Below are 17702 nucleotides of genomic sequence, written 5' to 3' on the forward strand. Positions count from 1 at the left end.
AAATAAATGTATTTAAATTTTTTAAAATATATATATTTATACTATTTTATTAAGTTTGAGACACTTAAAATAACTAACTTTGATGTCATGATCTGTTCTAATAATTATCTATATTATTATTTTATTAAGTTTGAGACACTTAGAGTAACTAACTTTGGTGTCATGGTCTGTTTTAATAATTATATATATTAATAAAATTTTAATGCAAGTTATATGTAGTTGAGCGGATAGAGTCATTGTTTCATGAGACTTAAGTTATAGGTTCAATTTTATTGAGGTCATTTTTTTATTCTTTTATTTTTCAATTTATTTTTTAATTTATATATCAAAATTACAGTAGTCTTTCACTATTTCTTATAATTATATTTTGATTTTTATTTGAATATAAATCAAATAAATTAGAAAAAATATTATACAAGCATGCAACACGTGCGTCAATTCACTAGTATATATAATTATCGAGTTCCCATGTCGAAGAAAAACCATTCCACTATTAAGTCGGACCAACCCATTGGTAAATATATATATATATATATATATATATATATATATATATATATATTAGTTTTGATATGCTGCACACCTATCGTGTACACCTATGTGAGCACCGATGAGGTGTCACTCACCCATTGGATGCACAATTTTTCTATATTTCTATCACATCCAATAGGTGATTGACACCTCATCGGTGCTCATATAGGTGTGCACGGTAGTGTGCAGCATATCAAAACTAATATATATATATTTATCCATAAAAATTAATAATTAGATAAATGTAGCTTATAATATTTTTTATATTACCCATATATTACTTTATTAATTAAATAAAAACGATAATTAACTTCAAAAATTGATGTGTATAATTTAATGTAATCTAACATAAATAAAACATATAAGCAATGATACGAAGCTCGCACAAGGAAAAAAAATTCTACGCAGCAGCCATTTCTCCTTTAACCCGATAAAAAAAGACTCGCCTATTTTCCTCTCCTGTATTCGATTCAACCCACCCCATGAAGTGTATTATTTTCTGATAGAAGAAAAGAAAACCCAGGTTTTACTTTCTCCATTTCCATCTTCTCATATACACATACAAACAAGGTTCGTATGCATATTAGATTAACAAACTGTTTGTGTTTTCCTTGCGTGTTTATGTAACCACTTGTGTTGTGTTTATTGTTTTCTTTTTCTTTTCTTTTCTTGCATTCCATACTCATTTCCTCAGCTTTCTTTTACGCTTGTCTTTCATGATTGTGCTGTGTATGCATCTGTCTTGCGTGTTTTGTATGTAAAAGATGTTTTCTTGACTCAAGAGAGATGGTGCTTGTGGGAATATAATGAGTTCTGAAGTGTTAAGAGGAGTTTAATTTGGTGAGACACATTGGTATTCCAGTGAAGTTGGTGCCTTTATTCGGAGTTGGAAATTTTTTGCATCGTATTTTGTTTTGAATTTCGGCTTTGCTCCAAATTTTTGTCCGTAAAATTGCAAGTTGCTAAAATCAAGGTTCTTGGTTTGGCTTTGTTCGATTGGGAATTGAGAATGACTTGGGTTTTCCTGGTTTGGGATCAATGAGTTTTTTGGCGATAACGACGTTGTCTGTATCTCTCAGTTATGTCTTGAAAAATAGGTCTGACTTTTTCTTTCATTGATGTTTGCTTGCTGGCTTTTGCAAATTTTGTTCTCCAGGGGATCCGTTTATCAAGAGTTATGATTTCCAAGAAAACGATCCACATATGCTGTACAAATGCGAGTTTTATTCTGTTTTGCACTTTATGCTGATATGTTTTGTGGCAAATTTTAAATTTCTATTTTGTCGGTCTGTTTCTAAACCTTAAATCATGGCAAAAATTCCATCCTGCATTTGAAATTGATTGCAGTCACCACAGCAGTGCTACAAGAAGCATCTGAAGTTTTAAACTTGTTCCTATTCCTTACATTGCTTTACATTGCTGCCCGTCAATTATATTTCCTGTTTGTTATAAAGGTTATCATAGACAACAGGAGCATCATGTTTATTTGCTTATGCTGCATGTCATCTTATATATGTTAGAAGTACAGTTCTTTTTTATAAAACCCGAATTCCATTATTCTGCTAGCTTACAAGTTTCTTTATTCCAATTATCCAAGATCAATTTGTGTCAATTGATAACATGGATAACATGGACAAGAATTTTTCCAGTGTCCTTCATACATTTCTATAGCTTTCTATAGACTCGTATGAAGCTTCTAGTTCTGTTATTTCTAATAGAAAATTGTTATTTCAACTACAGATGACACCAGTTCATGTAGATCAAAATAGGGATTATTCTGATACAATGCAGGATGAGCAGTTGCATCCATCAAATTTTGACAACTTTGGTGAGACAGATACCTTACCTCGAATTTCATCAAATTCTCCTGACTCATGTGACGAGTTTGGGGAGCCAGATATTTTTCCTCGAATTGGAAATCAATATCAAGTTCAAATTCCAGATCTTATTGGAGCTTCCAATCATATCTCTTATAATGCCTTGACCGGCTCGCCGGTTCCTTTAACCTCCATGGATCAGGTGAAGAACGATGGTGAAATAGAGACTTATTCAGAACATAAGAATGTCATTAAAAGAGACACCGATTCGAATTGTGACATCTTAAAGATTAGTATCAAATCTTTACATCATCCAAGGAATCCTATAGGGAAGTCACCTGACCTATCATCAATGGAGAAATTACATCAGGGCGATGGTCAAGGCGAACTCGCGGCTCCTGGATTGTCAGATGAATATTGGAATGATGCTGAAAAGGCTGGCTTTCTTCTTGGTTTATACACGTTTGAGAAGAATTTTGTTGAGGTGAAGCGGTTCGTTGAAACAAAAGAAATGGGTGCGATACTATCATTTTACTATGGGGAATTTTATGGCACCGATGTCTATCATAAATGGTCAGAAGGCCGAAAGATAAAAAGCAAGAAATGTGTTTATGGCCGGAAGATATTTTCTGGATTGAGGCAGCAGGAGCTGCTATCTCGAATACTTCCTGGCCTGTCTGAAGAATGTCGAACTGTGTTATTGGAGGTACTGCTGAAATTTATTTTTGTGCGAACTCAACTATGAATGTCTTCGATGAATAAAGGCATACATAACGGAAGGAATATTTTAAAATTCTACTAAAGTTTGCATTTTTCCTATGACAGGTGTCTAAGAGATTTGGGGATGAAAAAATGTCACTGACTGAGTATGTTGCTTCTTTGAAGGCCATGATTGGTATGAGTGCTTTTGTGGAAGCTGTTGGAATTGGTACAGGAAAACAAGATCTTACAAGAATGGCCATGGAACCTGCAAGGTCCAATCAAGCTGTCCAAATGCGGCTTGAGATACCGACTGGAAAAGCATGTTCTTCTCTTACAACCGATGAAATCATTAAATTCCTAAGTGGAGACTACAGATTGAGCAAAGCTCGGTCAAACGATTTGTTCTGGGAAGCAATTTGGCCACGTTTGTTGGCGAGGGGTTGGCATTCAGAGCAGCCTAAAGATCATGTATATGCTGTTGGTTCTAAGCATTGTTTGGTTTTCCTTGTACCTGGTGTTCAGAAATTCTCAAGAAGGAAACTTGTGAAAGGAGATCACTATTTTGACTCGGTGACTGACGTTTTGAGTAAAGTTGCTAAAGAGCCGGAGTTAATCGAGCTCAACACTGAAGAAGATGGCACCAACAAGAACCAAGAAGATTATAAATGCACCAGCGAAAGGGAGGTGGGAGAAGATGATAGCGATCAGTCTTCAAGACAGCGGCATTTTTATCTCCAACCTCGGACTCCTATTCGTGATTCTGGTGCGATCAAGTTTACTGTTGTAGATACAAGCCTCTCTGACGGCAAAGTAAGAGAAATAAGAAGCCTTCCAACTGAACTTTGTAATATTTTGACTCATGGGAAGCGAACAACTGTTATGGATGAGGAGACCTCAGATGAGAGTGCATATGAATCCGAAACGATCAGCGGCGTTTTACTTAACGCATCCGTGATGGATAAGGTCGGTGTCAGACCAAATAAATCCGGTGCAGAAATGCTGCCTGGTAAGAAAAACCATATAGGCGGTACAATGCATCAAGATTCTCATGATGTTTCTAACGACATATCTCTCATTATCCTGAAGAAAAAGAAGAATTTACGAGAGAATAATGAATCAAGGAAGGTCGTAGCACCCCCGTTGAGCCGGAAGCTGAAGAAAGGAAATAAGCCGTATACAGCTCCCTCCACAAAACAATGTAGGAAATTAATTTCTGGTAGTTGTGTGGAAGCTAGAAACCACATGACACGTGCTTTGACATCCACCAGATTGGATAATGAGATTTTGGGTTGCTGCTCAGGGATTCACGACTCTACTGAAATTTTTTCTTCTGAGACGGGTCCATGTCAGAATAAGTTGGCATCCACCGGTTCACCAAATGATAGTGCCGCTGAGAATGTAGAATATAATCTTAATACCTCTATTCACGCGACAGAATTTGCTCTAGTGAACCCGCAATCTCGGACTTTGATCGATCTTAACATTCCTCAAGTTTTCCCGGACCTAGAGAATGGTATCATCACTACTGAGTCAAGCAAAAAGCAAGATAACGGTATACTCAAGACAGATGACCAAAGTTTACCGAAGGTGTCTCCTATTCAGGCCACATCTGAGCAGCAGTCAACAATGAATTCTCTGAGACATGGCACAAGGAACCGACCTCCAACAACTAAAGCTCTGGAAGCTCGAGCGAATGGATATTTGACTGTAAATCGAAGGCGGAAGAGTAAGGGAACTAGTTGGCAAGAAGACCCCTCATCAAGACCTTTGCAGCGTACCCGTGTTGTGGTAGGTCGTGAGGAGTCATCTGCCAGCGTTTTTGTGCCTTCACAGATTGAAAAGGCTGAGAATGGTGTATTTGATAGTGAAAATTCTTAACATGTTTGGCGAACTTCGAGCAATGCCTGTGGCAAATGAGGAGCCAGTTGAGGACAAATTGCCTCGGAACTCAAGCCACGGAAACTAAAATTCACGCTGATGATTGTTGCTCAAGTAGCATGCTCTGGAGTTCTTGGGACGTCGAACAGAAGACATTCCAGTCGTCAGAGATGATGCTTTGCATAATCGCATTGCTATTAAAAGTGTCGGAAAATCCATGTTGAAAAGCATCTTCTTTTTCAAGTGTAATGTTTACATGCATTTTTGCCATACCTCCATGTTCCTTGTTTCTATTGTTTGCTTTTCGGAAATCTAATGGTTATAGAATTATTTGCAACATAAAATCCGAAGTCGAGTTTTGCACTAAAACAGTAACATGTATGCAATGCTTCTTAGATACAGAACAGAACGTAAAAACCTGTGAACAAATCCCGGGTCAAATCATACATAGAACTCATCCCCGTTTCTTGAAGGGGAATGACAAGTTTAGAAGTCCAAGGAAAAAAATGGAAAAAGAGACTACGTGAAACAAAACGAATGAAGGGCTAAAGAAAGGTTCCAGAAAGTGAAAAAAAAAAACTGATAAATTCAAATCAAAATGGACTGCAGCCGGTCCGATGAAAATTCATAAACGACAAAAGTTAAAGCGCTAGCAGGTGCTGCTTTGACAACTGATGGGGCCATGCCCTTATAAAGACCAGCCCAACCATCTGCATGCAAAATTTGCTTGAGAGCATGATACATATTCGGTAACCATCATGCTTTACTCCAGCTCCATATCTTGGATCCCTTTGCATTCCTTTGATCTGCAAGTGAATTACTCGTGAACACACAAGTAGAATGGAGAAATGAGATTAATAATCAACTATGGATAAGTGATTACATTATACATATCTCCAATGTAAAGGCTGATATATAACACAGAAGCCAGAAAGCAGAAGTCAATGTTGTGTAAAACCTAGGACATTCGTGGTTTGAGGGCATCTTAAATCTTCCGGATCACTGTCCCTAATCATCTCGACTCGTCTTTCTCTCTGGACCTATGTCTATCACATTAGTGTTTTCCTCGGTTTGACTAAACTTAAGAGATATGGCTTGAACCCCCCTCCGTGTAACCTGTTTCAAATATATATGTGCAGGTTGTGATATGCCTTAAACTTCTGCCGCTCTACAAATCTTCTGGAAAACAAAACAATTAAATAAGGCAAGGTGTTTCACCTGAAATCTTTTCTTCACAACATCAAGGGGATGAGAGACAGTTTTAATACATGTTCCAGCAGCCAAGCCACAAACGAAAAGCTGGAAGCCAGTGAGGGGTGAATCGTCAGTTTGTCTAGATCGGTAGTGGTTCCAAGCCTAGAGAATTGAAAGAAACCAAATCAAGTCTGTCACATCATTTTTTACTATTTTAGAGTAAAAACTATTATCACTCATTACAAAGGCAAGTAAAGAGGATAGAAGTGCACCATTGTCCACCGTTTGAATGTATCATAGGTTCCAAAATGCAAACCAGCATAAGGAACTATCTCAGTCAACGTTGGTGTCAATCCAGCATACAATCCTCGAATGCCCCAAGATTCAAGTATGCCGACAAACGCAGCCCGCATGTTAGGGTAAACCTATGACCGCAAAACATCTTGATTAAATACAAGCAATCATACATACACTTTGCATGTGTGAAAACATCGAATAAAATTTTATTTTCTTATCAAATTTAGACAATTGTTAAAAAGTACAGAGAAAAACAAATTCCCACTACGTTTAAAAATTATACATTTTTAACTATTGTCTAAATTTGAAATAAAAAACTAGTTTTGAAAATACATGTTAGGAGACTGAAATGAGATTCATAGGGCCCTTCTCTTAATATATGGTCTATGGAAATAGATATATGAAAAAAGAAAATTCATATTACAAGCATCACACCTGCATAATGGAAAATGAAGATTGAAGCCTGTAACTACATGAACTTCAAGCTGACAATGTTAGTAGACAAAACACCTAGTCTAGAGTGTTCTGAGCTTAAACCTCAGAACTCGTGCAAAAATATGATCATTTCAACTCAAATTACTTATGCGCAAGTAAAGCTCAATACCTTTGGCTCTCCCTGTGAAGCTAGAATGGTTCTTAGAAGATCAAATGGATAGGAACCTACAGTAGCAGCACAGCCTGCGAATCCCCCACAAACAAATGAAAGGTATGGGCTTAAATTAATGCGATCTTCTGCATAAACGAAATAATAAGGAAACATACTATTAAAAAGTTACTGGAAGAATAAATTCAATCAACTCAACGAAAAAACTCTCCCTCTATGAGCATATATCCTCTATTTATGTCTTTCATGCTTTTTGCTTCTTCTTTTTTCGCTTTCCAAAAGTCAGCAGAGTCAAGTTGGAAGGTAAGGAAGCCTACTTATATGATAATGCCAAATTAGCAATGATGTCTACTGCCCGGTCACACTGTCTTCAGATGTAGGAAATATGAATACCAACACCATGGAGTAAAAAAGTAAGTTTTATCATTTAGTTTTGAAGGGAAACTCCAACTAAATATTTCATGTTTTAAGAGAGGAATTGATTGTTTATACATTTATTTACATCTGTATAACAAAATTTTAAATATCTAATTACCTTGTTAAAATGGAAATCTAAAGAAATTTGGTTTTCGATTCTTTTCCTTCCTCATTTTCCTTTTCTTCAGCAGAATCCATGGCGTAAACGCAGCATCCATGTTTTTTTTAAAAAAATAAAACCAACAACAGATTTCATAGCATGTTTATATAGATGATGGATAGAGACATGCTTTCTTCATGATCGTTGGGCATTAAAATATTGTTTCCAAATGAAAAAATGAGCCAACCTAAGCTACAACAGAAATTTCAGCCTTATAAATGGGGAGAGGAAAACGAAATTCAGTAGGCACTGTAGGTTAGACAATTGACATATCAATTGTAAAGAACAGCAGAAGCAGAGACATTACCACACACCTGACTTGGAAGAACCAGAAACTAAAGTCTTCAATTTGTACAAAACTGCAAATTGAATAGCCGTATATGGCATTACCATCAGTAGGGCCGGAACATTTCCCCTCCAAAACCCCTGTTACGAAAAAAATTGAGAACGAGGCAGGTTTCATAAAACTATCATGCAAAAGAACCATGGGAGCTGGTGGGAGGCATAAACCATGGCATAGATTTTATCCATGGAAAACCAATTTACAAATATATGATATACCATTTAAAACAGTTTATGAACAAATCATTATAGGGTTATGTAAAAAAGGGATATTACAGAAAAAATCTCTCCCACTGAACCAGATCAAAATGTTATCCACCCTTATCTAGATGTTTCAATCGCAGTGATCCAAATGAATGAGTTCACACAATGTCACCTAAAAATTATTCCAAAATCAAACAAAAATTTTAGTTCATGAGTAAATAATACCCGTTAATCTTCCTCCCTAAATATGTGCTTGGTTGCTTGCAGCATCCCAGTGTATTTTGATGGATCTTTTGCATTCCGGTGAAGCAAAGCCCGCTGTGAAGTGGGTTCCAGTTGAACCTGCATATATAAATGTCATCGTATAATTTCACTAATTTTCACGAACAGGCATGAGAACATACTAACATATACATGTTTGCATATGCGTCAGAAAGCGTTTTAGTAATTAGACTCAACAAGACTCCCTTTACTGAAACGCTCAGTGACAACACCTATAATCAGCTAAACAACTGAACAACACAAGCAATACAGCTAATGGAACAAGTTTATTAAAAAATAATTTTTTTTGTCATTACTAATTACAGTAAAGTTCAAACTAAAGCTTATGAACAAGGCTCGTTCTAATCTATTTCACATTCCAACCAAATCGTCACCCAGAAATCAGAACAGAATAGTCCAACGCACCAGGAAAAGCAAATAGTCCTACACAAGCCCCAAGAAATGAAAATTACAATAAAACATTAAAAAAATGTGCAATTTTTAAGTCAGAATCACAAAAAAAAAAAAAAACAAAGGTTCGTCGAATAAATGCTAATGAATGGATAGAATGTGAGCATATGCAGTTAAAAAGGATCTCTTTGAACGAATAAAGTTATTTTTCGCCCCTTACATATTATTTAAAAAAAAAAAACACCTGCAGGAACGGGGGACGGGGGAGGAAAAAAGGAGCCACCATTAAGAAAGGAGCCACCATTTACGAGTCAAAAAAGTTTTGTATTTATATGTTCGTCCTGAAAAAATAGTTTTTATTGGGTATTTTCTGCTTTTTTTTGGGGGTCAACACCAAAATAGTCCCTATGCTATGAATCAAAGGCCCTTTTAGCTTCCCCTGATCTTTCATTCCCCTCCTTCAATACAGCACAAAAAGCTACAAAAAAATCTCAATTTTTCATGAACGAGGCCCCGTTCTAATCTATTTCACATTCCTACCAAATCGTCACCCAGAAACCAGAACAGAATAGTCTCACATACCAGGAAAAACAAATAATTCCTACACCAAGCCCCAAGAAACGAAAATTACTATAAAACATTAAAAAAAGATGCAATTTTTAAGTCAGAATCATAAAAAAAATAAAGGTTCGTTGAATAAATGCTAATTAATGGATAGAATGTGAGCATATGCAGGTAAAAAAGATTTCTTTGAACGAATAAAGATCGTATTTTTCTCCTTTTACAAATTATTTTAAAAAAAAACACCTGCAGGAACGGGGGACGAGGGAAAAAAAGGAGCCACCATTTACGAGTCAAAAAAGTATTGTATTTATATTTCATCCTGAAAAAACAGCTTTTATTGGGTATTTTCTGTTTTTATGGGGCCAACACCAAAATAGCCCCTATGTTATGAATCAAAGGCCCTTTTAGCTTCCCCTGATCTTCCATTCCCCTCCTTCAATACAGCACAAAAAGCTACAAAAAAATCTCAATTTTTCATGAACGAGACCCCGTTCTAATCTATTTCACATTCCTACCAAATCGTCACCCAGAAACCAGAACAGAATAGTCCCACAAAATAGGAAAAGCAAATAGTTCCTTCACCAAGTCACAAGAAACAAAAATTACAATAAAACTTTAAAAAGAGGCAATTTATAAGTCATAATCACAAAAAAAAAAAAAGTTCGTCGAATAAATGCTAATGAATGGATAGAATATAAGCATATGCATGTAAAAAAGATCTCTTTGAACGAATAAAGATCGTATTTTTCTCCCCTTACAAATTATTTAAAAAAAAAACACCTGCAAAAAAAGGGGACGAGGGAGGAAAGAAAGGAGCCACCGTTTACGAGTCAAAAAAGTTTTGTATTTATATGTTCGTCCTGAAAAAACAGCTTTTATTGGGTATTTTCTGCTTTTTTTGGGGGGGCCAACACCAAAATAGTCCCTATGTTATGAATCAAAGGCACTTTTAGCATCCCCTGATCTTCCATTCCCCTCCTTCAATACAGCACAAAAGCTACAAAAAAATCTCAATTTTCTTGAACGAGGCCCCGTTCTAATCTATTTCAAATTCCTACCAAATCGTCACCGAGAAACCAGAACAGAATAGTCCCACATACCAGGAAAAGCAAATAGTTCCTTCACCAAACCCCAAGAAACGAAAATTACAATAAAACATTAAAAAAAGTAGCAATTTTTAAGTCAGAATCATAAAAAAAATAAAGGTTCATTGAATAAATGCTAATGAATGGATAGAATGTGAGCATATGCAGGTAAAAAATATCTCTTTGAACGAATAAAGATCATATTTTTCTCCCCTTAGAAATTATTTAAAAAAAAACACCTGCAGAAAAGGGGGACGAGGGAGGAAAGAAAGGAGCCACCGTTTACGAGTCAAAAAAGTTTTGTATTTATATGTTCGTCCTGAAAAAACAGCTTTTATTGGGTATTTTCTGCTTTTTTTGGGGGGGCCAACACCAAAATAGTCCCTATGTTATGAATCAAAAGCACTTTTTAGCTTCCCCTGATCTTCCATTCCCCTCCTTCAATACAGCACAAAAAGCTACAAAAAAATCTCAATTTTTCATGAACGAGGCCCCGTTCTAATCTATTTCACATTCCTACCAAATCGTCACCCAGAAACCAGAACAGAATAGTCCCACATACCAGGAAACGAAAATAATTCCTACACCAAGCCCCAAGAAACGAAAATTACTATAAAACATTAAAAAAAGACGCAATTTTTAAGTCAGAATCATAAAAAAAATAAAGGTTCGTTGAATAAATGCTAATGAATGGATAGAATGTGAGCATATGCAGGTAAAAAATATCTCTTTGAACGAATAAAGATCGTATTTTTCTCCCCTTAGAAATTTTTTTTAAAAAAAACACATGCAGGAACGGGGGACGGGGGAAGAAAATGAGCCACCATTTACGAGTCAAAAAAGTTTTGTATTTATATGTTCGCCCTGAAAAAACAGCTTTTATTGGGTATTTTCTGCTTTTTTTGGGGGGGCCAACACCAAAATAGTCCATATGTTATGAATCAAAGGCACTTTTAGCTTCCCCTGATCTTCCATTCCCCTCCTTCAATACAGCACAAATACTTACAAAAAAATCTCAATTTCTCATGAACGAGGCCCCGTTCTAATCTATTTCACATTCCTACCAAATCGTCACCCAGAAACCAGAACAGAATAGTCCCACATACCAAGAAAAGCAAATAATTCCTACACCAAGCCCCAAGAAACGAAAATTACTATAAAACATTCAAACAAGGACGCAATTTTTAAGTCAGAATCATAAAAAAAAATAAAGGTTCGTTGAATAAATGCTAATGAATGGATAGAATGTGAGCATATGCAGGTAAAAAAGATCTCTTTGAACGAATAAAGATCGTATTTTTCTCCCCTTACAAATTATTTAAAAAAAAACACCTGCAGAAAAGGGGGACGAGGGAGGAAAGAAAGGAGCCACCGTTTACGAGTCAAAAAAGTTTTGTATTTATATGTTCGTCCTGAAAAAACAGCTTTTATTGGGTATTTTCTGTTTTTTTTTTTTGGGGGTCAACACGAAAATAGTCCCTATGTTATGAATCAAAGGCACTTTTTAGCTTCCCCTGATCTTCCATTCCCCTAATTCAATACAGCACAAAAAGCTACAAAAAAATCTCAATTTTTCATGAACGAGGCCCCGTTCTAATCTATTTCACATTCCTACCAAATCGTCACCCAGAAACCAGAACAAAATAGTCCTACATACCAGGAAAAGCAAATAATTCCTACACCAAGCCCCAAGAAACGAAAATTATTATAAAACATTAAAAAAAAGACGCAATTTTTAAGTCAGAATCATAAAAAAAATAAAGGTTCGTTGAATAAATACTAATGAATGGATAGAATGTGAGCATATGCAGGTAAAAAAGATCTCTTTGAACGAATAAAGATCGCATTTGTAAGGCCCGAGATTATATCATTTTAATTCGAGATTATTTAATTTACGAATTTTGGAATGATGAATTAAATTCCACGATTTTTGTAATAATTAGGATTGAAATGGAATTAAAAAGGGTTTTGAGGACCAAATTGCAAATAGTGAAGAATTGAGGGACTAAAGTGCAAATATGGAAAATTGAGTGGGACACTTGTCACCACCATGCAACTTGGTATATACATTTACATTTTCATGTCCTTCCTCAAGAAGAAAACGAGACAATTCTCTGGAGAATCTTCAAGTTATTTTGGAGCTTTGGAAATTGATTTTTCAAGATCCAGTTATCAGAATTTGAATCCGGACACAGTACCGTGCTCCTCTAGACACGAGCTACAACAGGACATAAGTTTTATTGAGTTCTGTTATCATTTGAAATTATGATATTGGAGAAATTATTATTTGATCATTATTATGTGTTCTTGGAATACTAGACATCGTAGAATCGAAGTCAGATCGAAGAACAAGTTGATTTTGGAATTGTTATGATTTTTTGATCATATTGATTGAGAATTGAACAGATTTGAATTACGGATTGATTACAGATGGTATTGGACATGAGTTATGATTTGTAATTAATATATGTTGAGATTGTATTGACGGGGATATTCAGATTGTTCCGTTATGCAGTTGATTTTGAATTAAATCCAGATTGATCAGAGTTGGTATTGATTGGAGTAGTATATTGATATGGTACTATTGATATTTTCATTGTCAGATTGAGGGTTGACAGACTTTGAATTCCAGACAGGAACGACATCAGAATGTCAATAAAAGAAAGGTATAAGTCGATGTGGTATTGGGAGACTTGAGTTTCCCTAAATCACATACTTATTGTTGTTATATGCATTGATTTGATTTTATATGATGTTCTATTGATTTATAGGAGCATGTATTATATGAGTATTAGACGAGTGATCTTGTGACAGAAGTGCCTGATAGTGGTGGGATCGCCATGGGCACATTGCACGATGTCACAAGATAGTGTATTGGCGATAGTGCCACAGTCTGTGACGGATAGGTCAAGACACCGGATGTTTGGTTATATCGACGTGGATAGAATCGGAGTTTCTTCTATTACTGTTGGTCGATATAGGAATACCAACGTCTGGAAACCGGGATCCCTAGACTAGGATTGAGTCTAGTCTGAGTCGTGGAGTCACGAGGATAATTGATAGTTTGATATTAATTATGTTTCAGACTTTATATATATATCTGATATCTGTTTCATGCTTTATATTGATTATATGATTGCATGTTCATTGATTTATACTGGGATTATATTCTCACCGAAATTATCCGGCTGTTGTCGTGTTTGTATGTGTGCATGGCAACAGGTGGGACAGGATCGGGGTCGAGGAGATAAAGAGAGATCGTGATTAGAGTGGAGACTACGGACTTGATTAGAGATATGGTTTGGACACTTGATATTTAGTTGTTAAACCTTAGTTTGAATGATTGTATATAGTACAAGACTTGTACTTTAATACTGACATGTATACTAGAATGTATTCCATTACGTTCCGCATTTAATACTGTATTTAAAAAAAAAATTAGACACTGTTTATTATAATTGATTAAATTGTTCCAATGATGACTAAGAATATGATTAGCGTCCGGGTCCCCACAACAGGTGGTATCAGAGCTGATAGATCCTTCAGATTGAGATAGAATCTAGTGAGCGGGGTAGATTGAGTTTTCTTTTCTGCTTTTGATTGCTAGCTTGATTTACTGCTTTAATACATGTTACTTGATTTATCTGATTTGATATGGTAATATGTTTTATTGGGAATGAATCAGCACTGATTCTGAATCAGCAGTAAGATGATCAGAAAGGGACTGAGACAGATTTGTCAATTGTGATTGCTAACCCTTTTGATAATCAGATATGCCTCTCCAAAGAGTACCGGAACAGGGTAATACTTCGAATCCTCTAATGGATGTGACAGCAACACCGATGGAGACATTGCTGAAGCAATTTCAGTCGTTTCATCCACCTACATTGAAGGGTACTGAGACATCAGTGGATTGTGAGAGTTGGCTGGATGACATTGAGATGCTGTTTGAGTCCTTGGATTACACTGATGAGCGGAGAGTGAAACTGATAGGGCACCAGTTGAATGATGTGGCAAAGAACTGGTGGATTATGACCAAGAGGGCCTTGGAGCATAGAGGTACGATTATTACCTGGAATGTGTTTAAGACCGAATTTTATCAGTGGTTCTTTCCAGTTTCATACAGGAAGGACAAGGGGGCCGAGTTTGCGAATTTGAGACAGGGACAGCTGAATATTGAGGAGTATGTGTCCAAATTCTCTACATTACTGAGATTTGCTCCACATGTGGCCGAAAATGAAGAAGCGGTGGCTGATCAGTTCATCAATGGCTTGAATCCGAGATATTTACATTGGTGAACACTGGGCGACCAAACAAATTTGCTGACGCCCTGAACAGAGCAAAGGGAGCAGAAGCGGGTCTGATGAGACAGAGAGGAGCTTCATATGTTGCCCCAGCACCGATACCACAGCAACCCCCTCCCAGATTCGAGAGTGGTAGGAGCAGTGGTGGAAATAAGGAATATCTGAAAGCCAGAGGAAGACAGTTTAAGAAGTCTGGCAGTAGTTCTTCTAGTTCTAGTGGCTCACGACAGACTGCCCAGAGCCAGAGCTATACAGGACCTTATTGTACCACTTGTGGAGGGAAGCATTCCACCGAGCAGTGCCGAGGAGTGTTTGGCACTTGTCGTATTTGTAGGCAGCAGGGACATTTCGCAAGAGTATGTCCCCAGAGAGGTGCCCAGGGATCCCAGGCAGCAGAGTCATCTAGGATCAGTGGCTCAGACAGGGAGACGACCATCTGCTGTTCATTCTTTTCAGCCAGCACCATCTACACAGTCACCGCAGAGGCCAGGAAGAAGCCAGACAGTGAGCCAGCATCCGAGACAGCAGGCCAGAGTTTTTTCTTTGACTGAGGAGCAGGCACATGAGACACCAGATGATGTTGTTGCAGGTAACTATTTTATTTCTGGTTATCCTGCATATGTATTGATTGATACTGGTGCATCACATACATTTATTTCTGAGAGATTTGCATTGATGCATGCATTACCTGTTGAGTCCCTATCTACTGTAGTATCTGTTTCTTCTCCTTTGGGAAAGGTCTTGTATCAGTGACTTCTGTTAGATCTTGTATACTACGATATGACGGGCATGAGATTGAGTTAGACTGTATTGTGCTTGGGTTGTCTGATTTTGACTGTATTATCGGAATTGATATGTTGACCAAGTACAGAGCTACAGTTGATTGTTTCCACAAGATTGTGAGATTCAGACCTGAGATGGCTGAGGAGTGGAAATTTTACGGTAAGGGTTCTCGAGCCAGAATTCCTTTGATATCCGTATTATCTATGACTCTATTATTGCAGAAAGGAGCAGAAGGATTCCTCGTATATTCAGTTGATTTACTGAAGTCGAGTCCATCATTGGCGGACTTGCCAGTGGTGTGTGAGTTTGCTGATGTCTTCCCAGACGAGATTCCTGGATTGCCTCCGATTTGAGAGATAGACTTCAGCATTGAGTTGATGCCAGGTACAGTTCCAATTTCTAGAGCTCCGTACAGAATGGCACCGATTGAACTGAAAGAGTTGAAGGATCAGTTGGAGGATTTATTGGCCAAGGGATACATCCGACCGAGTGTATCTCCTTGGGGTGCTCCCGTGTTGTTTGTGAGGAAGAAAGACGGTTCAATGAGACTCTGCATTGATTACCGGCAACTGAACAAAGCAACGGTAAAGAATAAATATCCATTGCCCCGTATAGATGATTTGTTTGACCAGTTGCAGGGTTCTTCTATTTATTCCAAGATCGATCTGAGATCTGGATATCATCAGCTGAGAGTCAGGGATTCTGATATCTCGAAGACAGCGTTCAGAACCAGGTATGGACACTATGAGTTTATTGTCATGCCGTTTGGTTTGACCAACGCGCCAGCTGTGTTTATGGGTCTGATGAACCGTGTATTTCAAAAATATCTCGATGATTTTGTGATTATTTTTATTGATGATATTTTGATTTATTCGAAGAATATGATTGAGCATGCAGAACATTTGAAAACTGTGTTGAAAATTCTGAGAACTGAGAAATTGTATGCTAAACTGTCAAAATGTGAGTTCTGGTTGAGACAGGTAGTATTTCTGGGTCATATCATATCCGGAGATGGTATATCAGTTGATCCCAGCAAGGTTGAGGCTATGATTTCTTGGCCGAGACCGACATCAGTGCCAGAGATTCGTAGTTTTATGGGTTTGGCAGGATATTATCGTCTATTCATCAAAGATTTTTCTAGTATTGCCAAATCGATTACACAGTTGACTCAGAAGAATGCTCCATTTGTTTGGTCTGAGGAATGTGAGACCAGTTTTCTTGAATTAAAGAAAAGACTGACCAGTGCACCGATCTTGATGATTCCATCAGGTACAGGTGATTTTGTGGTTTATTGTGATGCATCTCATCGAGGATTGGGTGGTATACTGATGAAGCGAGGGCATGTTATTGCTTATGCCTCGAGACAGCTGAAGCCACATGAGACTCGTTACCCAATTCATGATCTTGAATTGGCTGCCATCGTCTTTGCTTTGAAGATATGACGACACTACCTTTACGGTGAGAAGTTTGAAATCTATTCTGATCATAAAAGCTTGAAATATCTCTTTTCACAGTCAGAGTTGAATATGAGACAGCGAAAATGGCTTGATTTGCTTAAAGACTTCGATTGTGAAATCAAATACTATCCGGGGGAAGTCCAATGCAGCAGCGGATGCATTGAGTCGAAAGGTATGTGCTTTATCCTTATCGACAATAGGTGTTTCAAATTTGATTGAAGACTGTTGTTTGTCTGGATTGGTATTTGAGACATGTTGTAGACCGTTGAGATTATATGCTATTCAAGCTGAACCAGAGCTGATTTTGAAGATTAAAGCGGCTCAGAAAGTTGATCAGAAAGTTCAGAAATCGATTGAGATGGTCAGATCAGGTCGTCAATCAGAGTTTCAGGTACGTGAGGATGTACTGTATGTGAATAATCGTATTATTGTGCCGAATGTTTCAGAGTTGAGACAGCAGATATTGACTGAAGCGCACAGCAGTCGATTCAGTATCCATCCTGGTGGCAGAAAGATGTATAATGACTTGAAGACACAGTTTTGGTAGAACCAAATGAAATCTGATGTCACTGAATTTGTGTCAAAATATCTGAATTGCCAACAGGTAAAGGCTGAAAGAAAGAAATCAGGAGGTCTACTGCACAGTTTATCAATTCCTGAATGGAAATGAGATCACATTTCCATGGATTTT

At 37.1% G+C, this 17702-nt stretch overlaps 1 protein-coding gene, 1 long non-coding RNA gene and 1 pseudogene across 4 annotated transcripts; 2 read left to right on the forward strand and 1 right to left on the reverse strand.

Annotated features, from left to right (window-relative positions):
• The first annotated feature begins 929 nt into the window (after positions 1 to 929).
• On the forward strand, positions 930 to 5187 carry LOC142547790 (uncharacterized). 3 transcript variants are annotated; one of them, XM_075656247.1, is made up of 3 exons: positions 930 to 1054; positions 2272 to 3054; positions 3174 to 5187. In XM_075656247.1, exons 2-3 carry the CDS (start codon positions 2272 to 2274, stop codon positions 4926 to 4928), a joined length of 2538 nt encoding a protein of 845 aa, XP_075512362.1. In that variant the 5' UTR covers positions 930 to 1054; the 3' UTR covers positions 4929 to 5187. The 3 variants fall into 3 exon arrangements, with proteins under 3 accessions (XP_075512362.1, XP_075512361.1, XP_075512363.1); XM_075656246.1 differs by having other exon boundaries at positions 931 to 1101; positions 3174 to 5186; XM_075656248.1 differs by lacking the exon at positions 930 to 1054 and adding an exon at positions 1128 to 1628 and having other exon boundaries at positions 3174 to 5186.
• Positions 5188 to 5285: 98 nt separating this feature from the next.
• LOC142547791 (mitochondrial thiamine diphosphate carrier 2-like) lies at positions 5286 to 8747 on the reverse strand (annotated as a pseudogene).
• LOC142547792 (uncharacterized) lies at positions 6162 to 6711 on the forward strand. The gene is made up of 2 exons (XR_012820732.1): positions 6162 to 6275; positions 6380 to 6711. It is a non-coding gene; the product is annotated as an uncharacterized LOC142547792 (long non-coding RNA).
• Positions 8748 to 17702: the final 8955 nt, after the last annotated feature.

This window comes from Primulina tabacum, chromosome 5 (genome assembly GCF_025594145.1).
Source record: "Primulina tabacum isolate GXHZ01 chromosome 5, ASM2559414v2, whole genome shotgun sequence".
Classification (NCBI taxonomy): Eukaryota; Viridiplantae; Streptophyta; class Magnoliopsida; order Lamiales; family Gesneriaceae; genus Primulina; species Primulina tabacum.